The sequence below is a fragment of the Somniosus microcephalus genome, chromosome 26 (assembly GCF_052327205.1).
Source record: "Somniosus microcephalus isolate GS21.2 chromosome 26, FLI_Smic_1.0, whole genome shotgun sequence".
NCBI lineage: Eukaryota > Metazoa > Chordata > Chondrichthyes > Squaliformes > Somniosidae > Somniosus > Somniosus microcephalus.
In genome coordinates this window covers 54,547,611-54,572,581 of record NC_141012.1, presented here as the reverse complement: position 1 = coordinate 54,572,581, position 24,971 = coordinate 54,547,611, and the positions used below count along the sequence as shown (strand labels likewise).

General features: G+C 46.8%; 1 protein-coding gene across 2 annotated transcripts in view; it reads left to right on the top strand.

Annotated features, from left to right (window-relative positions):
* The first annotated feature begins 618 nt into the window (after positions 1-618).
* Positions 619-24,971, top strand: part of LOC147100464 (transmembrane protein 107-like) — a 67,114-nt gene continuing 42,761 nt past the window's right edge. The window contains exons 1-4 of one of the 2 annotated variants that reach the window (XM_085968208.1): positions 619-779; positions 1,396-1,516; positions 4,937-5,004; positions 22,073-22,173. In XM_085968208.1, the coding sequence (XP_085824334.1) occupies positions 1,430-1,516; positions 4,937-5,004; positions 22,073-22,173 (256 nt within the window). In that variant the 5' untranslated portion in view covers positions 619-779; positions 1,396-1,429. The remainder of the gene's footprint in view (positions 780-1,395; positions 1,517-4,936; positions 5,005-22,072; positions 22,174-24,971) is intronic. The other variant, XM_085968207.1, reaches the window with a different exon arrangement.

The window sequence follows — 24,971 nt, the reverse complement described above, 5'->3', positions numbered from 1 at the left end:
GAATTGGACACAGTACTCCAGTGTTTTATACAAGTTCATCATAATTTCCATACTTTTGTACTCTATATCTCTATTCATGAAGCCCATGACCTGTAAGCCTTTTTAACTGCTTTCTCAACCTGCCCTGCCACCTTCAACAATTTGTGCACATATACCCCCAGGTCTCTTTGTTCGTGCCCCACTTTAAGGTTGTACCATTTAGTTTATATGTCCTCTCCTCATTCTTTCTCCCAAAATGTATCACTTCACACTTTTCTGCATTAAATTTCATCTGCCACATGTCCACCCATTTCACCAGCCAAGAAAACGGATGCAAATTACTCCTTTAGTATCTCAGCCATACCCTCTGCCTCCATACATAGGTCTCCTTTTTTGGTCCATAATCAACATCATCCTCTTACTACCCTTTTACTATTTATATGCCTACCGAAGACCTTTAGAAATTCACACCGCTCCTTTTCCCCGGTTCCCAAAGTGCTTTTACGGTGCTGCTGACGCTCACCCAGCCTGCAGTTGATCCACTGCTTGAAAGCGGGGGCGGGAGCCAGCGCCCGCTGTCCGCGCGCTCACGGAAGCAGCAATGGCGCCTCGCCTGACCCACAATGCAACGCCGAGCAAAATACGCCCCGGCCAGACTGAGGGAGCCAGTGCGCAGGCGCACGGACACCAACCGCGCGGCGGACAGAGGCGAGAGAGAGAAGAGGAAAGGAAGAGAAGAGATCAGATTACATCATCCTGGTGTGGTGCAGAGGCCGGACGAGTTGTTGAAGCCTCTTGCGGTGGGTTTGCCGCCCAGCTCCGGGCCGTGCACCTCTTGTTGGGCCCAGTGTGAGGCCGCGTTACCCGGGCAACCGCCGCCTCTTGGCTGAAAAAACAACAACAACCCAGGCCCCCCACCCCCCCGGGACAGGGGCTCCCCTCCCCTCACCCCACCCCTCCGGGACAGCGGCTCCCCTCCTCCCCCTTCCTGGGACGGGGGCTCCCCCCCCACCCCGGGACAGGGGCTCCCCCCCCACCCCCAACCCCGGGACAGGGGCTCCCCCCCCCACCCCGGGAACAGGGGTCCTGGAGAGTATAATCGGGCTAGTTGTAAATTGGGTGTTGCACACAATCCCACCATTTTGCTCCCCGGCGAGCGAGGTTAAAATGACCCCCGTCGTGTCCACTCTTTCTTTAACCATGGGACATTTTTCTGTATTAAAAGCACGATGTAAATACAAGAAATTGTTCGAGCTTTCAAGAAGCACCTCACTTCACATGTATTTCTCACAAAGGTTTGGCTTAGGTCACCTGTGTAGCAACATTGGTTGCATTAGTGGGGGAGAAAGGGGAGGGAACTGACACTCTTTAAAAGATTCAGGATGGCTTGGTATCTGACACTCTTCCTTTCCACAGGTAGAGTTTGTGAGCAGTTGAACCAGAAGTGGCAATGCCGATGCCAAGCAGCCTGATACCATCCCGGTTTCTGACGCTCGTGGCTCACTTTCTCATAGTCATCAACATCTTCTGGTCTAGGGTGAGTACGGAGTATGGCCGAGGAGAGGCAAATGCAGAAACATACGAGGGACAATTTCTCCTCCAACCCCCCCACTTGACATTAGTTAGATGAAGTGAATCCCCATCAGGGTCAGCACCTGGAACCGGGAGAGGGAAGGCAGCCACTTGGATTCATATAGAGCCTTTAATGTAGAAAACCATCTCAAGGCACTTCACAGAGTTTAATCAGGTGAAACTGGATGCCAAACCAAAGAAGAAAATATTAGGGGGTTGGCCAAAAGCTTAGTCAAAGAGATGTATTTTAAGGAGGTTCTTGAAGGATTGAGGAAGTAAAGAGACAGGGAGGTTTAGGGAGGGAATCCAGAGCTTGGGGCCTATTCTGCTGAAGGCTCAGCAACCAATAGTGAGAGGGGGATGCAGATGAGGCCAGAGTTGGAGGAATGTAGTAGGACTGGAGGAAGTTACAGAGATGGGTAGGGGTGAGGCCATGAAACGATTTAAACACGAGGATGAGAAAATGTAAATTGGCTCCTAGTCCTCCAACACTTCTGATGTAGGTCAGCAAGGCCAGGGGTGTTGGAGCAGTGGGACTTGGTGCAGGATAGGCTGCAGGCAGAGGAGTTTTGGAGGGTGAGAGGCCGGCCAGGAGAGCGTTGGAATCGACGCGTCTGGAGGTAACAGAGGCTTCAGTAGCAAATGGACTGAGGCGGGGATGGAGATGTCAGTGAGCAACGGGCCAGGAAGGGAAGCAATTTCATGCAAATGGGGTCAAGTAGCAGGACTTGGGTCTCTTGGACAAGATGAGCTTGGAGAGGGCAGGAGGGGGAGAGAGAAAATCCAGAGAAGTCAGCATCTTTAGCTTGCAGCAGCAGTAATGATCACTGGTTCCAGAGCCACCGTGCAGCTGCTTGGAGTACTTCTAGCCCTGATTCTCCTTAGCGGGTGCAATAGGTGGCACTGATATCCCCCCAACCTCTGTACCCAGTGATAGCAGCCTGCTCCAGGAACCCGATATCCCCCCTACCTCTGTACCCAGTGATAGCAGCCTGCTCCAGGAACCCGATATCCCCCCTACCTCTGTACCCAGAGCAGCCTGCTCCAGGAACCCGATATCCCCCAACCTCTGTACCCAGTGACAGCAGCCTGCTCCAGGAACCCGATATCCCTGCAACCTCTGTACCCAGTGATAGCAGCCTGCTCCAGGAACCCGATATCCCTGCAACCTCTGTACCCAGTGATAGCAGCCTGCTCCAGGAACCCGATATCCCTCCTACCTCTACCCAGTGATAGCAGCCTGCTCCAGGAACCCGATATCCCCCCTACCTCTACCCAGTGATAGCAGCCTGCTCCAGGAACCCGATATCCCCCCCTACCTCTACCCAGTGATAGCAGCCTGCTCCAGGAACCCGATATCCCCCCTACCTCTGTATCCAGTGATAGCAGCCTGCTCCAGGAACCCGATATCCCTCCTACCTCTACCCAGTGATAGCCTGCTCCAGGAAGCCGATATCCCCCCTACCTCTACCCAGTGATAGCAGCCTGCTCCAGGAACCCGATATCCCCCCTACCTCTACCCAGTGATAGCAGCCTGCTCCAGGAACCAGATATCCCCCCTACCTCTACCCAGTGATAGCAGCCTGCTCCAGGAACCCGATATCCCCCCTACCTCTACCCAGTGACAGCAGCCTGCTCCAGGAACCCGATATCCCCCCTACCTCTACCCAGTGATAGCCTGCTCCAGGAAGCCGATATCCCCCCTACCTCTACCCAGTGATAGCAGCCTACTCCAGGAACCCGATATCCCCCCTACCTCTGTATCCAGTGATAGCAGCCTGCTCCAGGAACCGGATATACCCCCTACCTCTACCCAGTGATAGCAGCCTGCTCCAGGAACCAGATATCCCCCCTACCTCTGTATCCAGTGATAGCAGCCTGCTCCAGGAACCAGATACCCCCCCTACCTCTACCCAGTGATAGCAGCCTGCTCCAGGAACCAGATATCCCCCCAACCTCTGTACCCAGTGATAGCAGCCTGCTCCAGGAACCGGATACCCCCCCCCAACCTCTGTACCCAGTGATAGCAGCCAGCTCCAGGAACCTGATATCCCCCCAACCTCTGTACCCAGTGATAGCAGCCTGCTCGAGGAACCCGATATCCCCCCTACCTCTACCCAGTGATAGCAGCCTGCTCCAGGAACCCGATATCCCCCCTACCTCTACCCAGTGATAGCAGCCTGCTCCAGGAACCCGATATCTCCCCTACCTTTGTACCCAGTGATAGGAACCTGCTCCAGGAACTTGTCCAGCTCCCTTTTTGAATATTTGCAGTGAATGTGCACCCACTGCAGGAGCTGGCAACTTATTCCAAATGTCTGTTCTACAAAAAGATTAAGTTCCTCGCGTCTAATTAAGCTCTGATTATGTAACATGTACGCAGGACCCCTTGTTAACTTCATCTAATTCAAATAATTTGTCCACATCGTCCAATCCCTTCATCATCTAAAGTACTTCAACCAAATCACCCTGTGTCTACTTTTTGTGTAAAAACACCCAGCACTCTGAGCCAATGTTGATAACGGCCTTTAAACTGGGTGTTAATCTAGTGGCCTTCCTCTGAACCTTTTCCAGGCTCTCTCCCACCATGTGAGGAGACCAGAACTGGACACAGTATTCAAGTTGAGGCATAATCAAGATCTTGTACAAGGACACCATGGGGCTTTTTGTTTACAAATGAAGACAATAGTTTTCTTCATGGATTTCCCAGTGTCAGGATGAACACCAACTGCAGTTCTCTCTTTTCCAGGGAGAGGAGACCTCACTTGTGTGCCCTAGTGCCACTGGCTTGTTTATAGTGTCCAGCCTCTACTTGGCCCAGGAACCGAAGGTTGGCTCAAGTTCGAAAGTCGCCTTGTAGAACCAGGCCATGATGCACCAAATTGCTGTTCCAATAAGAAGCAGCTTAATCTAATTTACTTTGATTATAGACTGCAACCCAGGCACTTGTATAAGACCAGAATATTACGCTCTTAATCGGCTGTATTAAGAGTTATAAGATACAGAACGATAGTTTGTTTCCAGTGGTCAATGAGTTGGTATGGAGTGGGCACAAGTTTAAGATTATCGCAAAGAATATTAAAGGAAAGTTTTGATAAATGTTCTTTACACAGAGGGTGGTTAGAATGTGGAAATCTCTGCCAGAAGCTATTGTTGAAGCAAAGTCCATAAATTGTTTTGAAAGGGCATTAGGTATTACTTGAAAGCAGGAATAGTAAGAGTATCAGCAGTGAGCAGCCTTGATGGGCTGAAAGTACAAACTTGCAGGTATAATTTTGCGTTGCACTGAAGGGCCCTTTACGTGCTCCTATGTTTTACTGTGTATTCATTTGCTTGCTAATGTAAAGGAGTTTATTCTCAGACGTTCCTTCCTTCTCTGTTGCAGGAGAACAATGTTCTGGCCTGTCTTCCTCCTAGCTACACCCCTCGCCAGTATCAAAGCCGTGACACAGAGTAAGTACTTGCACCAATGAAGGGGCCTGTGATAATCCAGAAATTCGGGTCCCAACGCGTGAGTACTCACGCGTAGGCCAAACGAAAGTGCCGATTTCATGCATGTACTGCGCATGCGCGGGAAACCGGAACTTCCATTCCCCTGAAAGAAGGGGTTTACAGGTGGAACGCGTGTGCCGGAGAGGCAGCGTGCGCATCGAACTTACATTTTTTGTGCAGGGTTCTCCGGGAGGGTAAGTCTCCAGTGTAACTGCAAGGCCGGCTTTTAACAAGGTAAGTGGTGAATTAATTACAATTAAAACATTTTTTCCACAGGTTTATTATTTTTAAATACTTTAAAGAAAGGTAAGTTTATTTTTAGCCCCGTTAATTAATTTTTTCAAAAATTTAAATTATTGTTTAAAATGGTTATTTCATGTAATTTATAGTATTTATAGGTTTGACAGCTCTTCCTGTCAAATTTATGAATGAAGCATTCCCTGCTACCATTGGCTCTCCATGGCCCACGTGATCCCAGGGGACGCACCGAACTAACTGCGCCCCTGGGATACGCAAGCACTACACGCCGGCAGTTGGAGGAGGCCCAGGATCGGAATACCACACGGGCCCACAGCTCAACGGCAGCGCGCTAGGTAAATGCAGGTCGGAGGCTTGCCTCTGACCCGAATTTCTGGGCCAATGACATTATGCACATTTTCAACACAACTATCTAGTGCATTGACTGGTGATGTAAACTTTGGTCCCAACAGTTCCAAGGGTGCTTACACTGTGTCTGTGGTTTGTCCATGGCATGTTATTTTGTGTTTGTTCTGTCTGTTATGATAACCTCAGGGTTAAAACCAGGTTCAGTTAAAGAAATGACTTGGTCTGGTTGAAGCGCATCAAACCAGGATAGAGACGTGGGGTAGATCATGACCTTATGCAATAGTGTGAAATGGCCAGCAGCCCTTTTTACATCTCTGCCCATTTTGATTTTCAGTGATTTCAATGGATTTCAAAACGGAGAGATGTGAAACGGGCTGCTGACTCGCTATCAGCTGTTTTACATATCGCACAAAGTCGACATCTACCCCAAAACGTCTGTTGGTATCGTTAACAAAGGCCTTTATTATAAATTTCAGATCTGCACTGGATCTGGTTGAAGATTACCAGTCATACCTGTAAAGGCACCCTGTGATTGTCCAATACCTAGTCATGGCCTGGGGCCACAATAGACACTCACCTGTGGGTAGTGGATACCGTAAACTCGCGTCTTCCTCATGTGTTTCTTCTGTCCTCTGGAAGGCGATTTGATGAGCATTCTAGGGGGATGTGTGTTTATTAGCTAGTATATGGGCTGGTGTTTAAACAGCACCATGTATGTTTTCTGAGTTCGAGCATGATAACATTAAAAAATAGGAGCAGGAGTATAAATAGGAGCTCATCTGCTGCTGAAACCCTCAGCCGCACCTTTGTTACTTCTAGACTTGACTATTCCAATGGTCTCCTGGCCAACCTCCCATCTTGCACCCTACATAAGAAATAGGAGCAGGAGTCGACCATTTGGCCCTTTGAGCCTGCTCCGCCATTCAGTAAGATCATGGCTGATCTTCGACCTCCTCTCCACTTTCCTGAACTATCCCCATATCCCTTAATATTCAATAATCTAGCGATCTCTGTCTTGAGTATACTCAATGAGTGAGCCTCCACAGCCCTCTCGGGTAGAGAATTCCAAAGATTCACCACCCTCTGAGTGAAGAAATTTCTCCTCATCTCATCCTAAATGGCCGACCCCTTATTCTGAGACTGTGACCCCTGGTTCTAGACTCCACAACCAGGGGAAACATCTACCCTGTCAATCCAGGTAAGAATCTTGTATGTTTCAATGAGATCACCTCTCATTCTTCTAAACTCTAGAGAATATAGGGCTAGTCTACTCAATCTCTCCTCATAGGACAATCCCCCCATCCCAGGAACCAGTCTGGTGAACCTTCGTTGCACTCCCTCTAAGGTAAGTATATCCTTCCTTAGGTAAGGAGACCAAAACTGTCCACAATACTCCAGGTGTGGTCTCATCAGGGCCCTATATAATTACAGTAAGACGTCTTTACTCTTATATTCAAATCCTCTTGTAATAAAGGCCAATATACCATTTGCTTTCCTAATTGCTTGCTGTACCTGCATGTTAACTTTCAGTGATTCATGTACAAGGACACCCAGGTCCCCCTGAACACCAACATTTCCCAATCTCTCACCATTTAAAAAAAAATACTCTGCTTTTCTATTTTTCTTACCAAAGTGGATAACTTCACATTTCTCCACATTATATTCCATTTGCCATGTTCTTGCCCACTCACTTAGCCTGTCTATATCCCCTTGAAGCCTCCTTGCATCTTCCTCACAACTTACATTCCCACCCAGCTTTGTATCATCAGCAAACTTGGATATATTACATTTGGTCCCCTCATCTAAATCATTGATGTAGATTGTGAATAGCTGAGGCCCAAGCACTGAACCTTACGGTACCCTACTAGTTACAGCCTGCCAACCCGAAAATGACCCGTTTATTCCTACTCTCTGTTTTCTGTCCGTTAACCAGTCCTCAATCCATGCTAGTATATTGCCCCTAATCCCATGAGCCCTAATTTTGTTTAATAACCTCTTGTGTGGCACCTTATCAAATGCCTTCTGAAAAATCTAAATACACCACATCCACTGGTTCCCCCTTATCTATTCTGCTAGTTACAACCTAAAAAACTCAAGATTTGTCAAACATGATTTCCTTTTCATAAATCCGTGTTGACTCTGCCCAATCCTATTATTATTTTCTAAGTGCCCTGTTGCCGCATCCTTAATTATAAATTCTAGCATTTTCCCTACTACTGATGTCCGGCTAACTGGCCTGTAGTTCCCTGTTTTCTCTCTCCCTCCTTTCTTCAATAGTGAGGTTACATTTGTTATCTTCCAATCTGCGGTAACAGTTCTAGACTCTATATGGAATTTTGGAAAATGACAACCAACGCATCCATTATATAGCCACCTCTTTCAAAACCTTAGGATGTAGGCCATCAGATCATGGGGATTTATCGGCTTTCAGTCCCATTAATTTCTCCAGTTCTATTTTTTTTACTAATACTAATTTCTTTCAGTTCCTCATTCTCGCTGGAGCCTTGGTTCTCCACAATTTCCGGGAAGTTTTTTGCGTCGTCTTCCGTGAAGACAGACACAAAGAATTTGTTTAATTTCTGGGATTTCCTTATTCCCCATTATAATTTCTCCTGTCTCAGCCTGTAAGGGCCCCACATTTACTTTAGCTAATCTTTTCCTTTTTATATACCTATAAGAAGCTTTTACAGTCTGTTTTTATGTCCCTCTGTAATTTACCCATAGTCTTTTTTCCCTTTATCAATTTATTGGTCCTCCTTTGAATTCTAAAGTCCTCCCAATCCTCAGGCTTACTACTTTTTTGGCAACGTTATAAGTCTCTTCCTTTGATCTAATACAGGTAGACTATCCTTTATCCGAAAACCTCGGGACCAGCCGTGTTTCGGTTTTCGGAAAATTTCGGATTTCGGAAGGTATTTTATAAGACTGGGAAATTTGTCGGGGGTGGGTCGGCGGGGGTCCGCGGGGGGGTCGGCGGGGGATGGGGGTCGGCGGGGGTCGGGGTCCGCGGGGGGGTCGGCGGGAGTCAGGGTCGGCGCGGGGGTCGGGGTCGTGCGCACGACTTACGCTGACCCTCTGCTCAGCGTAAGTCGTGCGCCACTCTGGTCATGTCGTGCGCACGACTTACGCTGAACGAAAAAACCTTCGGTTTTTAGAGGGTTTCAGTTTTCGGAAGTTCGGATAAAAGGTAGTCTACCTGTACTATCTTTAACTTCTCTTGTTAGCCACGCTTGAATTCCTTAAATGCTAGCCATTGCTTGTCTACCGTCATACCTTTTAATGTAGTTTCCCAATCTACCTTCGCCAACTCGCCCCTCATACCTATGTAGTTTGCTTTGTTTAGATTTAAGACCCTAGTATTGGATTTAACTAAATCACTTTCAAACTCCATATAAAATTCTATCATATTATGGTAACTCTTCCCTGAAGGCCCCTTTACTTAATTAACCCTTTCTCATCGCACAATACTAGATCTAAAATAGCCTGTTCCCTAGTTGGTTCCACAACATACTGATCTAGAAAACTATCTTGTATACATTCCATGAATTTGTCCTCCACACTAGTACTGCAAATTTGGTTTGCCCAGTCCAGATGTAGATTAAAATCCCCCATGATTACTGTATTACCCTTGTTACATGTGCCTCTAGTTTCCTGATTTATACTCTGCCCTACATTACAACTACTGTTTGGGGGCCTATAAACAAATCCCACCAATGTTTTTTGCCCCTTGTTGTTTCTTAGCTCCACCCAAACTGATTCTACTTCTTCATTTAACCACCAGGTGTTTATTTCAAGTGAGATCCACTGAAGTATTTCAGTAGATAAAGCAAATTCCTGAGATTCTCCGCTGTAACTACGTATTAACCCTTTACCACCCATGTCTCCTAACATGAGGACACTTGTAAACCAATTAGTTTATTTTACAAAAATACCGTTTTCATAGTGAATTTGGACTATTTCCCGTTATTCAACGTAACATCAAAATAAATGCCATTTACATGGGCCTATCTCACTTGCTAGTCAGCTGCTGGCTGGCTGTAACCTTGCCTGTTGCAGACCGCATGTATTCATGCCTAAATCAAGCGTCTCTCTCAGCTGTCCACTGAATGGAGAAAAAAATGAGACCTGTCTGCCTCTTGTTTCAAGCTGCAATTAGTACGGTGTACAGCATCTTAGTGGCAACCCACCATTGTAAGTTGTGAAATTAAATTCAATAAATCCGATAATTTGTGGGCTGGCATCAGAAAATGACCAGTGGACCAGCCAGATTGTCGTAAAAATTCAACTGGTCCACTAATGCCCTTCAGCGAAGGGAACCTGCCGCCTCCGTGCATTCGACCCTACACGTGACTCCAGTTCCATGCTTTGTGTCAGAACAACCAAGGATGGGCAATAAATACTCCCTTGCCAGTGCTGTCCACCTTCCAAGAAGAAAGATCGTGGTGTATTTTGGAAGGAAAAATGAGGAGAGGCAATAAAAATTAAATGGTACAATTTCAAAGGGGATGCAGGAACAGCGAGGCCTGGGGGTGAATGTATATAAATCTTTGAAGGTGGCAGGACAAGTTGAGAAGGCTGTTAAAAAGGCATACTTGTTTATAAATGGAGGCATAGAGTCCAATAGCAAGGAAGTCATGGTAAACCTTTATAAAACACTGGTTAGGCCCCAATTCGAGCATTGTGTCCAATTCTGGGCAGCACATTTAAGAAGGATGCCAGGGCTTTGGAGATGGTGCAGAGGAGAATTACCAGAGTGGTACCAGGGATGAGGAAATTCAATTATGTGGAGAAACAACAGAAGCTGGGATTGCACAGGATGGGAGGAAAAAGAGTGGGAGAGCTATAGTAATAGGGGATTCTATTGTATGGGGAATAGATAGGCGTTTCTGCGGCCGCAAACGAGACTCCAGGATGGTATGTTGCCTCCCTGGTGCAAGGGTCAAGGCTGCCTCGGAGCGGCTGCAGAGCATTTTGGAAGGGGGGGTGAACAGCCAGTTGTCGTGGTGCATATAGGCACCAACTGACGTAATAAAACTCACTACGCACTTGGTTTGAGTATAAAGCAAGGCTTTGATCAACTTGTTTCAGAACATGGAGGTCTAGTTGTACTTCACTAGTTCCTGTCTTACAAAATGTCCCTGGGCAAGCTGGGCCCATGCCCGAGTATTTATACTCCTTGCACGGCGCCACCAGCTGGCCGTCCAGTGTTATTTCACGAGCAGTTTCTTGATGAATGATGAGATTTATAACATTCTTCCTGCTTAAAAAATTTGGAAGTCCGACGACTTTCTCTTAGCGGATCAGGCGGACCACGAATAGCCGCAGTCTTTTATATTTTTGTTTATGGCTAGAAGGCACGTCTCACCGGACCGTGTCTTGGTCCCTGGGCCGCTTGATCCGTACCGGTGGATCGACAGGGCCCGTGTTGCTCTGATCGACCCGAGGGAGGCTGGGGAGATCGTGACTCCAGGTGCGGGTCCCCACAGGCGCAGAACTGGCATCATCCTGTTGGATAGCCGGGGATTGAACGGCGTCCTGGCCTCGGGTGGCCATCCCACGGGGAGCGCTCGGCTCCACGAGTGGATCCGGTGGGGCAGCTGGCAGATCTCTTGATGCCCCAGGTAGGGCGTCATCTTCGGGGGAGCACAGAGTGTCGGCATCATCCCCGTGGGTCCCTCTATCGGTTGGGTCCGTGGAACCAGCCGGACAGGGAGACGGGTCCCGGAGCGAAACGGTGGACTCCAGGCCATCCGGGTACTGCACGTGTGCGTACGTGGGGTTGACGTCCGTGAGTTCTACCTCGTTGACGAGAGGATCGGTTTTAGATGATCGGACGAATCTTCGGAGCGGCACGGGGCCGGGAGCTGCCAACCAGGACGGTAGAGACGTCCCATGGGTGGAGCGACACTGGAAGCTGAAGAATCGCTCGTGAGGTGTGACATTGGTAGACGTAGAAAGGAGAGACCTGATGGAATGCAACACGTCAGGGAGCATAGTTTCCCACTGCTGGTCTGGTAGGTTACATGACCTCAGCGTAAGACGAACAGCGTTCCAAATGATCGCGTTGTATCTCTCAACCTGTCTGTTACCGATGGGATGGTACGGTGTCGTTTTACTTGTGGTGATTCCCCGTTGGGGGAGAGAACTTTTGAGTTCGCTTGACATGAAGGAGGGACCCCGATCAGAGTGGATGAAATTGGCCGTTCCGCAAAGGGAAAAGACTTGATCAAGGCATTTGATCACTGTGGAAGTAAGCATATTGGGACAGGGGAAAGCAAATGGAAAGCGTGAATATTCGTCCACCATAGTCAGTAAGTAGGTGTTTCGCGTTGAGGGCAATGGCCCTTTAAAGTCAATGCTGAGTCGCTGCATAGCGTGTATGAACGAGCCATCCAATGGACGGAAGAATTGCGGTTTTAATTCCGCACAAATTCTACAGGAGGAGCACGTTCTTTTCACATCATCTTCTGTAGAAAATGGGAGATTTTTAGATCGCACAAAGTGCAACATACGGGTAATGCCAGGATGGCATAAGTCAGTATGAAGATCTGCCAGAGTCGAAGTTGACATAGAAGAGCAGAATACCCGCGTGAGGGTATCCGGGGCCACATTCTCTTTGCCGGGTCGATAATGTATGGTGTATCCAAAGGCGGCCAATTCCATCCTCCAGAGTTGTATTTTGTTACTCTTGATCTTAGTGCGTTTCCGGTTATCCAGCATCAAGGCCACGGAGCGCTGATCGGTTATAAGTGTGAAATGGCGACGAGCAAGAAAATGACTCCATTTACGTACCGCTTCGATGATCCCCCGGACCTGATGGCCTACATCCTAGGGTCTTGAGAGAAGTGGCGGTAGAGATTGTGGATGCATTGGTGATTATTTTCCAGAACTCCCTGGACTCAGGAAAGGTCCCGGCAGATTGGAAAACTGCTAATGTAACACCCTTATTTAAGAAGGGAAGTAGACAAAAAGCTGGAAACTATAGACCAGTTAGCCTAACATCTGTGGTTGGCAAAATGTTGGAGTCCATTATTAAGAAAACAGTAACAGAGCATTTGGATCAACATAATTTAATAGGACAGCGTCAGCATGGTTTTATGAAGGGGAAGTCATGTTTGACAAATTTGCTCGACTTCTTTGAGGATGTAACATACAGGGTGGATAAAGGGGAACCAGTGGATGTCGTGTATTTGGACTTCCAAAAGGCATTTGACAAGGTTCCACACAAAAGATTACTGATCAAGATAAGAAATCACGGGATTGGGGGCAATATACTGGCATGGGTGGAAGATTGGCTATCTAACAGAAAACAAAGAGTTGGGATAAATGGTTCATTTTCGGGCTGGCAATCAGTAACTAGTGGTGTTCCGCAGGGGTCAGTGCTGGGACCCCAACTCTTTACCATCTATATTAACGATTTGGAGGAAGGGACCGAGTGCAACATATCCAAGTTTGCCGACGATACAAAGATGGGAGGGAAAGCAGTGAGTGAGGAGGACATAAAAAACCTGCAAAAGGACATAGACAGGCTAAGTGAGTGGGCAGAGATTTGGCAGATGCAATATGATGTTGGAAAGTGTGAGGTTATGCACTTTGGCAGAAAAAATCAAAGTGCAAGTTATTATCTAAATGGAGAGAAACTGCAAAGTGCTACAGTACAAAGGGATCTGGGGGTCCTGGTGCATGAAACACAAAAAGTTAGTATGCAGGTGCAGCAGGTGATCAGGAAGGCCAATGGAATCTTGGCTTTTATTGCGAGGGGGATGGAGTATAAAAACAGGGAAGTCTTGCTGCAGTTATACAGGGTATTGGTGAGACCACACCTGGAATACTGCGTGCAGTTTTGGTTTCCATATTTAAGAAAAGATATACTTGCTCTTGAGGCGGTTCGGAGAAGGTTCACTCGGTTAATTCCGGAGATGAGGGGGTTGACATATGAGGAAAGGTTGAGTAGGTTGGGCCTCTACTCATTGGAGTTCAGAAGAATGTGAGGCAATCTTATCGAAACATATAAGATTGTGAGGGGGCTTGATCAGGTGGATGCGGTGAGGATGTTTCCACTGATGGGTGAGACTAGAACTAGGGGGCATAATCTTAGAATAAGGGGCTGCCCTTTCAAAACTGAGATGAGGAGGAACTTCTTCACTCAGAGGGTAGTAAATCTATGGAATTTGCTACCCCAGAGAGCTGCGGAAGCTGCAACATTAAATAAATTTAAAATGGAGATAGACAGTTTTCTAGCAGATAAGGGAATTAGGGGTTACGGGGAGAGGGCAGGGAAGTAGACGTGAGTCTAGATTCGGATCAGCCATGGTCCTATTGAATGGCGGAGCAGGCCCGAGGGGCCGTATGGCCTACTCCTGCTCCTACTACTTATGATGGCCGTAGCCTCCTTCTCGACAGGAGGATAATGGAGCTCGCTATCCTGCAAAGTTCTGGACAGAAATGCAACGGGTCGACCACCTTGATTCAAGGTAGCAGAGATCACCACATCCGATGCATCGCACTCGACCACGAAAGGAAGATTTTCATCAATGGAATGAAGCGTGGCTTTTTCCAGTTGTCGCTTGAGGAGGTTGAAAGCTGAAATAGCCGTTGCCTCTAATGGAAATGACTTTGCGGGGGAGGGAGCTCCTGAAGCGGACGAAGTCGCTCTGGGTCCGGTTTGATGACACCGTTGCCCACCCAGTAGCCAAGGATGTTGACTGATGGTACTGATTTCACAGATTTGGACTCATTTAAGGTTAAATTGCGACGACGGAGAACGTCAAAAAATTTCTGGAGGTTGGCATCGTGCTCCTTCTGGTCATGACCAGCAATAGTGATATTATCCAGATATGGAAAAGTGTCCGTTAAGTTCTCCTGTTTGACTAGGCTATCCATTGCCCGTTGAAAGACGGCCACCCCATTGGTGACCCCAAATGGAAGGCGACAAAACTGGTAAAGCCGACCATTGGCCTCAAAGGCCGTATACTTCTTGTCGGAGTCCTTTAACGGCACTTTATGATATGCGCTCTTTAAATCAAAAGTTGAAAATACCTTGTAGTTGGTAAGGTTATTGACCATGTCATCGATGCGTGGTAGTGGGTAGGCATCCAGGTCGGTATACTGGTTAATAGTTTGCGAGTAATCGATGCAAAGACGTTCCTTGTGTTGCTTCAGAGGATTTTTAACAACGACGACTTGAGCCCGCCAGGAAGATGAACATGGCTCAATGATACCGTCAGCTAGAAGGCGAGAGATTTCTGTCTCGATAAAGGATCGATCATCTTGGCTGAAACGTCATGATTTAGTGACTATGGGCTTCCATCGGGGGGAAAGATTGGCAAACAAGGAGGGCTCGTCGAGCGAAGCCGCCGAAAGCGCACAAAAGGGTACTTTGGAAATAGTAAGCTCCGGCTTTGACCCTCCAAACTCGAAAGTGAGTCTGTTGTGTTGTTTCTGGAAATCCTGTCCCAGGAGCACATCACTGCATAGGTTCTTGAGCACCCCGAGCCGGGTGGAGAAATAAGTGCGGCCATTGAGAATAAGGTCGACAAGACAAAAGCCGGAAGAATTGGTGGTCGGTGTCGTCAGAGCCATTGCAATTCCTCTGTCCGAGGGGTAAATACGCAGTTTTAACTTACTGACAGCCCGCTCACTAATGAAGCTGTCAGAGCTGCATGAGTCAATTAGTGCACTCAAAATGTGTCCATTTACCAAAACTTTCGTGGCTGCATGGGACAGACTTTGGGGAAAAACAGCTGTGATGGGAGGAGGGGCAGTTTTACCCTTGACAGCTGTAACCTTCGTAGTTGTTCTTGGGGGAGGAGCAGCTTTATAGATTGCAGCTGTAACCTTAGTAGTGGCTCTTGGGGGAGGAGCAATTTTATAGATAGTAGCTGCAAAACTAACAGGAGCTCTCGACCGGTATACCTTAGAAAAGTGGCCTTTCTTACTAACAGCGGCTCTTAACTGGCATACCTTAGAAAAGTGACCTTTCTTGCTGCAATGATTGCAGGTCACGTTACGAGCAGGACAAAATTTCCTATAATGGAAAGCACCTCCACAGAAGAAACACTTCCAGATTGCCAAGATGCCGCTAGGGCGGGCTCGTCATCAGTGTAGGTTTCTAGGGTAGGGTTGTCATCAGCCGGGTTGGAGTCATCATCCGTGAGGGCTTCCGCCCGAGGCCTATCGAAAGAATCACTAAAAGTGATAGCAGCAGCCCGTGCACGTGGTGAAAGATAGGTGTCTGCATTCCTCTTTGCTAAGTCCAGAGCACATGCCTGGTCGTAGACAGCCTGTAACTTGAGGGTTTTATTCTCCAACAGAGACGCAATCCCATTAATAAAGGAATCACGAATTAACTCCTCCTGGTACTGCTCAGCTGTAACAGCTTTAAGATTACAATCCTTGCTGAGCCTGCGAAGTTTCTGAAGGAATTCGTCCAGTGATTACCCGGGTTGTTGTCGAGTTGTGGCCAGTAGATGCCGAGCAAAAATTTCATTTGGGGACTTGACATATAGCTGCTGTAGTATTTGGATAGCGGCATATCACAAGCATTCGTAACTTGTTAGGAACATTCTCACCACACTCATCAAGGAAGTTACTAAAGGTACGATACCAGTGTTTCCATACCTTAGCGGCTGTAAGTGAATTCGGGTCCAGGTCGAGACGGGCGGGTCTGAGTAGTTTCTCCATGATGGATCAATTACTTGTCTGAGTTCCCTTCTACAGTTCGAGTCGTAGCTGGCTGTTCCCGAATCACCCAAAGTGTGGAGTCGATAACAAGTTGATTAAATTGACGTAATAAAACTCACTACGCACTGGTTTGAGCATAAAGCAAGACTTTAATCAACTTGTTTCAGAACATGGAGGTCTAGTTGTACTTCACTAGTTCCTTGTCTTACAAAATGTCCCTGGAAAGCTGGGGCCGACGCCCGAGTATTTATACTCCTTGGACGGCGCCACCAGCTGGTCGTCCAGCGTTATTTCACGAGTAGTTTCTTGATGAATGATGAGATTCATAACACCAACGATATAGGTAAAAATCGGGATGAGGTCCTAAAAGCTGAATATAGGGAGTTAGGTAAATTTACAAAATAGGACCTCCAAGGTAGTAATCTCAGGATTGCTACCAGTGCCACGTGCTAGTCAGAGTAGAAATAGAAGGATATTTCAGATGAATACGTGACTAGAGAAATGGTGCAAGGGGGAGGAATTCAAATTCCTGGGACATTGGAACCGGTTCTGGGGGAGGTGGGACCAGTACAAACTGGACGGTTTGCACCTGGGCAGGACCAGGACTGATGTCCTAGGGGGAGTGTTTGCTAGTGCTGTGGGGGAGGGTTTAATCTAAAATGGTAAGGGGTTGGGAACCTGTGCAGGGGGGACAGAGGAAAGGGAAACAAGGATAGAAGCAAAAGACAAGAAGGAGAAAAGCAAAAGTGGCAGTCAAATAAATCAAGGGTTTAAATCAAACATGGCCACAGTAAATAATAATTCTAAAAGGTCTAAGAGTGTTTAAAAAATTTTTTTTTTAAAAACAAGCCTGAAGGCTTTGTGTCTTAATGCGAGGAGCATTCGTAATAAGGTGGATGATTTAGCTGCGCAAATAGATGTAAACGGATATGATATGATTGGGATTACGGAAACATGGCTCCAGGGTGACCAAGGCTGGGAACTCAATATCCAGGGGTATTCAATAGTCAGGAAAGACAGGCAAAAAGGAAAAGGAGGTGGGGTAGCATTGCTGGTTAAAGAGGAGATTAACACCGTTGTAAGGAAGGATATTAGCTCTGATGATGTGGAATCTGTATGGGTAGAACTGAGATATACCAAGGGGCAGAAAACGTTAGTGGGAGTTGTATACAGACCCCAAACAGTAAAACGGAGGTTGGGGATTGTATAAAGGGATGGCGTTAAGGCTAAAGGGATTAAGGGATATGGGGAGAAGGCAGGGACAGGGTACTGAGTTTGGATGATCAGCCATGATCTCATTGAATGGCGGAGCAGGCTCGAGGGGCTGAATGGCCGCCTCCTCCTATCTTCTATGTTTCTATGTTCTCCTTAGAGCAGAGATGATTAAGTAGAGATTTAATAGAGGTGTTCAAAATTATGAGGGGTTTTGATAGGGTAGATAGGGGGGAAACTTTCCAGTGACAGGAGGATTGGTAACCAGAGGACACGGATTTAAGGTAATTGGCAAAAAAAGCCGGGGGTAGATGAGAATTCTTTTTATATAGGATATACAACACAGAAACAGGCCATCGGCCCAACCAGTCCATGCCGGCGTTTATGCTCCACTCGAGCCTCCTCCCGTCTTTTCTCATCTAACTCTTATCAGCATAACCCTCTATTCCCTTCTCCCTCATGCTTGTCCAGCCTCCCCTTAAATGCATTTAAACTATTCGCTTCAACCACTCCCTGTGGTAGCGAGTTCCACATTCTCACCACTCTCTGGGTAAAGAAGTTGCTTCTGAATTCCATATTGGATTTCTTGGTGTCTATCTTATATTGATGACCTCTAGTTATGCTCTTCCCCACAAGTGGAAACATTCTCTATCCACTCTATCAAAATCTTTCATAATTTTTAAAGACCTCTATTAGGTCACCCCTCAGCCGCCTTTTTTCAAGAGAAAAGAGATCCGGCCTGTTCACCCTTTCCTCGCATTTCTGGTATCATCCTTGTAAACCTTCTCTGCACCCTCTCCAGTGCCTCTCTAACCTTTTTATAATATGGCGACCAGAACTGCATGCCGTACTCTAAGTGTGGTCTAACCAAGGTTTGATACATGTTTAGCATAACTTCCCTATTTTTCAATTCTATCCCTCTAGAAATAAACCCTAGTGCTTGGTTTGCTTTTTTATGGCCTTGCTAATCCGTGTCGCAACTTTTAGTGATTTGTGTATTTGTACTCCGAGATCCCTTTGTTCCTCTACCCAACCTAGACTCGCACCCTCCAAGTGATAAGTGACCTCCCTATTCTTCCTACCAAAATGTAATACCTCACGTTTATCTGTGTTGAACTTCATTTGCCAATTATATGCCCATTCTGCAAGTTTATTAATGTCCTCCTGTAATTTGCTGGTCCTCCTCAGTATTGACTAGCACCCCCCCCCCCCCCCCCCCCCCCCCCCAAATTTGTCATCTGCAAATTTAGAAATTGTGTTTTTGATTCCAAGGTCTAAATCGTTAATGTAAATTGTGAACAGCAGTGGTCCCAGCACTGATCCTTATGGAACACCACTACCCACCTTCTGCCACTGTGAATAGCTACCCTTTACCCCTACTCTCTGCTTTCTGTCTTGAAGCCAGCCAGCAATCCATTCTGCTACTTATCCCCTGATTTTGCATGCTCTGACCTTGTTCATCAGTCTATTATGGGGTACCTTATCGAAGGCCTTTTGAAAATCTAGATAAATTACATCTACTGCATTACCCTTGTCTATTCTCTCTGTTACCTCTTCAAAAAATTCAATGAGGTTTCACTTTCCCATTTGAAATCCATGCTGACTATTCATTACTATATTTTTGGTTTCTAGATGTTCTTTTATTTTCTCCTTTAGTAAGGATTCTGTTATTTTTCCTACCACCACGTTATGATCTGGAATGTACTGCCTGAAAGGATGGTGGAAGCAAATTCAGTAGTAACTTTCCCAAAGGGAATTGTACATGGACGTAAAAAGGAGACATTTTCAGGGCTACGGGGGAAAAAGCAGGGGAGTGGGACTAATTGGATAGATCGTTCAGAGAGCTGGCACAGACACAATGGGCCAAATGGCCTCATTCTGTGCTGTAGGATTCCATGTTAATAGAGCTGAATATCAAGAGGGGCATATAACAGGCCATCGGCGCAATACCGCACAAGACAAATTTCGAACCCCAGAAGTTTCAGTTACTAACAGGAAAAAAATGGCAGTGAAATAAAATTTTCAAAAGCATTGAGAGTGAGTTGTGGGAACCCAGGGGCCAGATTGTGCAATCAGTCATGAGTTTACATGGGTGTTCTCCATTGTAAATAGCACGTATGAATTTATATTTTAAAATGTTGACACAAAAAGTGTGACCAACATATGGGTTGTGAATCTTTGGAATTCTCTGCCCCAGAGGGCTGTGGATGTTGAGTCACTGAGTATATTCAAGGCTGAGAGCGATAGATTTTTGGACTCCAGGGGATTCGAGGGACATGGGGATCGGGCGGGAAAGTGGAGTTGAGGTCGATGATCAGCCATGATCTTATTGAATGGCGGAGCAAGCTTGAAGGGTCGTATGGCCTACTCCTGCTCCTAATTCTTATGTTCTTATGACAACAGGCAATCACGTGGAGCAAACAGGAATTGCATACAGACATAAGGGAAGCAAAATTCGGTGCTTTTGTGCCTCCGGGGCGCAAATGGCTTAGCGACCGGGCGCGACGCTGACATCAACTCCCGCCATATTCAGCGGGAGTTTTGTGATGGCACTATGGCGTTGCACCCCAATAGCCTTCACCCGGAGATCATGACATCATCGCCCTGGTCGCACCCCCGACCCGAAATTGACTTCCGCCCCCTGCAGCAGTGCCGGGTGAAAACACCGACAGGAGATGATGATTAAAGGCGAGGTGGCCAAGGTAATTTTTTTAAAAAGGAAGCAACTACTGCCAACGAACCGGAAGCGGACTGCACATGCACGCTGCCGGTTCGACACGGGAGCCGGTTCATTAAAAAAAAATTAAATGCCGGGAGAGCGCGGGCTGTGAGGAAAAATGGCCGGGAGAGTGTGCAAAAAAAATGTGTTTAAAGTTTGGCAACATTAGCGCAGCTGCTAATTTTCCAAACTTTTAAGATTTAGTGCCCCAAACGGGGCTATAATGAATTTCTCCCCCAAGATTTTTAATATATTTTAGATAAATTAAATGGTATGGATAAACTATATAAAGTATTCAGTGGTATGGTATATCGTTTCCTCATCTTTTGACTTTTTCTTGTTTTTCATTTGAGTTTATCCTTTCGGATTCTTTGCCGTGAAAATAATTGGAAAGGAGGTTGATTGAATGGGATTTTATACAGTGGGAGTGAATGAGGAGCCATTTTAATTGATTTGGGATTTGTTAGGCAGGACTTGCTGCACGGAATAACCCAATGTTGTTGCATCTGTTATTGAGGGTTTGATACCAAAACATTTTAAATCATGCTTAAACTAATCGGATTTGATCTTGTGCAGCCAGCAACTAGCCTTTTGATCAGAAAAGAGAATGAAAAGCTGGACTTCATCGCAAGAGTCATCGCAAGAGTCACTGGCCTAGAAAGTGGAGTCTGCTTGAATTGGGGTGTGATCCTGGTGCTGCATGCTCCCAATGTAATCCCAGTGCTACACGGCCGGTGGCAGGACCATGGCAAATTGGTCTTCTGGCCTCTTTCGGACAGTACTAGTGAGTGGTGGGTGCCATTTGCGGCCCCAGAGGCAACTCGACAGTCGCTGGGGTGGGGGCAATAAGATCAACTGACTCCGACACTGGCCTCGGGAGAGTCCGGGAGGGGGCAAGCGGTGGCCACCAACAGCCTGCACTTTTAGTGTGAGCTCCTCATAGCTCCACGTTACGATAAGTGAAAAATGTGAAACTTGTATTTTGGGTAATAAGGTCAGTCGCAAACCAATTTTTCCATAGGGCCTGAAACTGGCATTAGGCCTCGATTGACATAACACCTGTTTCAGGCTTGCGCCCAGGACGCCTACTGAGCAGTCCGATCCAATATGGTGGGTGGCGCACTTCTGGCAAGGCACGAGTGCACACATTGAGCCCGCTACATTGGACCCTTAGGAACCTGTTTTATACCTGTAGGCCATTAAATCTAAGATTAAGGGAGTACTACTGCAGTTATACAGAACATTGGTCAGACCTCATTTGGACTATTATCAGTTTTGGGTACCTCACTATAGGGAGGATATATTGGCCTTGGTGGAGGTCCAGTAACAGTTGAATAGGATGATACTGAGAATGATGGGATGGAGTTTTGATGAGCAATTCGGTACCTTGAGTTATATTCCCTGCCGATGAGAAGGGTAAGGAGTCTTGGATCTTGGTGTAGATAGGAAAGGATTCCAAAACACGGACATACTCTCAAAATTCAAACTAAACCAATTAAAAGTGGATCTTCACACAAAGGGAATAAACTGTACCGTGAAATCAAATGCAGAATATACTGAGGTATTCAAAGAGAAGAGAAATACTTAGAAAATAAGCGAGTTAAGTGATATGGAGAAAGGGTGGGAAATTGACATCAAAGATAGGGAGCGCGTGGCTAATAAAATGGCCGAATAGGCTTGATGGACAGAATGCTGTCCTCCTATATTTCCTAGTGTTATACGTATTGCATATCTGGTTCCATTCTTTCTTCTAGAAGTCAATGGTTTCTCTTGAACATCTGCTGATTGTTGTCCTTTGCTTCCTTCCAGATTAATCGTGGCATTGTCGGTGACTCTGGGCATGTTTCTAATTGAGCTGCTGGGCTTCTTCTCCGGAGTCTCCATGTTCAACAACACCCAGAACCTCATTTGTATCCTTCAGACAGTCCCATGGCGCTTTAGAGTTAATCCCGTATCTTATTACCTAGGGCCAGGTAGATCGAAGGACGTTGTCCCTGAATGTCTGTAACCACAGGCACCTCCTGTAGCTTTCCCATTACTTAGCTGTACTTTGTCAGTGATTAGAGGAGTTGAGTGTGGTTAAATTGGGCCGTGGGAAGCAGGGTGTTTCACCCTCAAATTGGTCCATTCTACACCTGATTTATGCCCAAAAATGGGCCCAGACTAATTTCTAAGCCCAGGTCCCTCCATTGTATGCTGTGTTTCCATTGCTGTGCCTATTGTCATTCAGTACCAGCTGTTTATGGCACATGGGGACGCTCTACCTTTACCACAGTTGGCCCCATGTGGCACAGTGCAGTAATACATAGTGATTAATCAGCCCCCTGCAGTATAACGGGGCGAGCCCCACACGGAGGGGCACTAAAGAAACGAGGTAGTGAAGGGCCAGGATATCGCCACTCAACTTTCACATTTTACAAATGGGTTGTGCTTTGCTCCTCCTTGTATCTTTGACTAGATTTTGCAATATTTTAATTACTTCAATATGTTTTGCACCAAAAATTAACATATTTGGCAACTTGTGTCACTGTCAATATCTTGAATTTTGAAAGTCTGTCAGGATTTAATTTAATCCTTAGCTTCATGTGGTAGCAATTTTCTTGTCACCACAAGTATACATTAGTTAGATTTTATTCAGGTTATATAGATACTTTTCTGTATGTAATATAATAGATGCAATTTTCCTCGGCTTTACACCAGAGGTACACTCGTTTCCTAGATGCAAAGCAGCGGAAACACGAGCAGAGACCTGTTACTGTGCCAACACCCCTTTCTATACTTTCAGGGTTTCCTCTGAGAAAAGGCTGGCTGTATCGCTTCACGCGCCACTGACATGGTGCTGAGAAGGGGAAAGCTGGAGCCCTGGCGTGTGAAGCTGTGCTGACAGAAGCCGTTTCAGATAGGTCAACTCCAGCCATCTCCATTGTATTACGCCATGGATTTGTCTCCACTGATCAGTAGGCTGGCTGGTCTAATGGCAGCTATCAGACCTTGAAAGCATTGATGGTGATTGTCAGGGTCTGGATGATATGCAAGGTTGTGCTTTGTCTATTCTCTTCCTGAATACTGCCAGTTAGCAGATGATTCCGTGGAGGTGGAGGCACTGACTGGCCCCTGGTCCTCCGGAGATGGGGGGAAGGTTGATGCACCAATCTGCCACATGCACCATTGATGTCTGCAGCAATGAAAAATCTTCCTTGATACTGCAAATTATGTTTGTGGATTCGATAGTCACACCCATCATTGCTGCACATCTTTGGAGACTGACTTCAGATGTGATACTCCTCGAACATCCTTTTTAGGCAAGTACCCATGAGTTCTGGGTCCCTTGACTCAGGAGACAATAGCAGCATTCTTCGCCTCCACTGGGAAGGTAGCATATCCTCACCCACTCCTCCAGCTCCTCTCTTCTTTGTTAATCATCCTCAGTAACGGTATCTAATACCCCAGGGTGAAAGTATCTGAGCTGGTTTATGGAAGTGAATTTGGAAGTGATACAGGATGAGATTGAGAAGGTTGTGGCAGGAACCCTGGACAGAATGTCAGTGATGGAAGCCATGGGTGGGCGTCACCTTTTCTTCCTGTCCCATCATTCTTTGTCACCTTCATAATCCAGAGGAAGAAGCTCCGTTCCATCTCACCTGCCCCTCTTAATCACCATCCTCCTTTTCTTAGTTATGTGCCCCCCCATCGCCACACATTGTACAAGCTAAGAATGGATGAGCATTACTGCCTTAGGAATAAGGAGACAGAGAAGGAAGTGGAAACTTGTCGCTGTGTGGTGTTTCACAAGGTTGTCACGGTAAATGTAGGTGTGCATTCACTAACCTGGCACCGGCATTATGCCTTCGACCTCGCCAGCGAGGCATCGTTGGCAAGAGTAGAGTGCCTCCCCAACAGCCCAATGGCCTGCTCCTCATAGAGGTTGACCTCTTTGATCCAGGATGTCCGCACTGGTGCCCTGCCTCTTAACGGACATTGTGTGTAAGTTTGCCCTACCACAAGATTAAGTGAATTAGATGAAGTTTAGCAATTGAGAGCTGTCTCCCAGCTAGCACTGGACAGCTGATGTAAGAGATGTGATGCCATCACCCAGTTAAAGAGAAGGCGGGGGTTTTAAGGTTCTCCATGCAAATAATTGTTAGTGGTTGCCAGGGTCTGGATGATATGCAAGGTGCAGTGTTAAGGGTTATTTGTGCATTTTAGAGGGCAAAGCGTGTGCTGGTGCCCAAGGAAGAAAGGAAGTGTGTTACGTTGCCTGGTCAGGCCACTGAACTTCTTGTGGCACTGGTTTGCAGTTCTGGGGTTGAGACGTGGCACTCTGCCAGTTCCACTTCCCTCCCCATGCCACAATAACAAGAAGTTGCATTTATATAGTGCCAAACGTCCCAAGGTGCTTCACAGGAGCTTTAGCAAACAAAATTTGACACCGAGCCACGTAAGGAGCTTTTGGGACAGGTGACCAAAAGCTGGGTCAAAGAGGGAGATTGTAAGGAGTTTCTTAAAGGAAGAGAGAGGCGGAGAGGTTTAGGGAGGGAATCCCAGAGCTCGGGGCCCAGGCAAGTGAAGGCACGGCCGCCAATGGTGGAGTGATGGAAATTATGGATGTGCCAGAGGCCAGAAATGGGAGTGCAGAGATCTCGGAGAGTTGTAGGGCTTGAGGAGATTAGAGATAGGGAGGGGCGAAGCCATGGAAGGATTTGAAAAC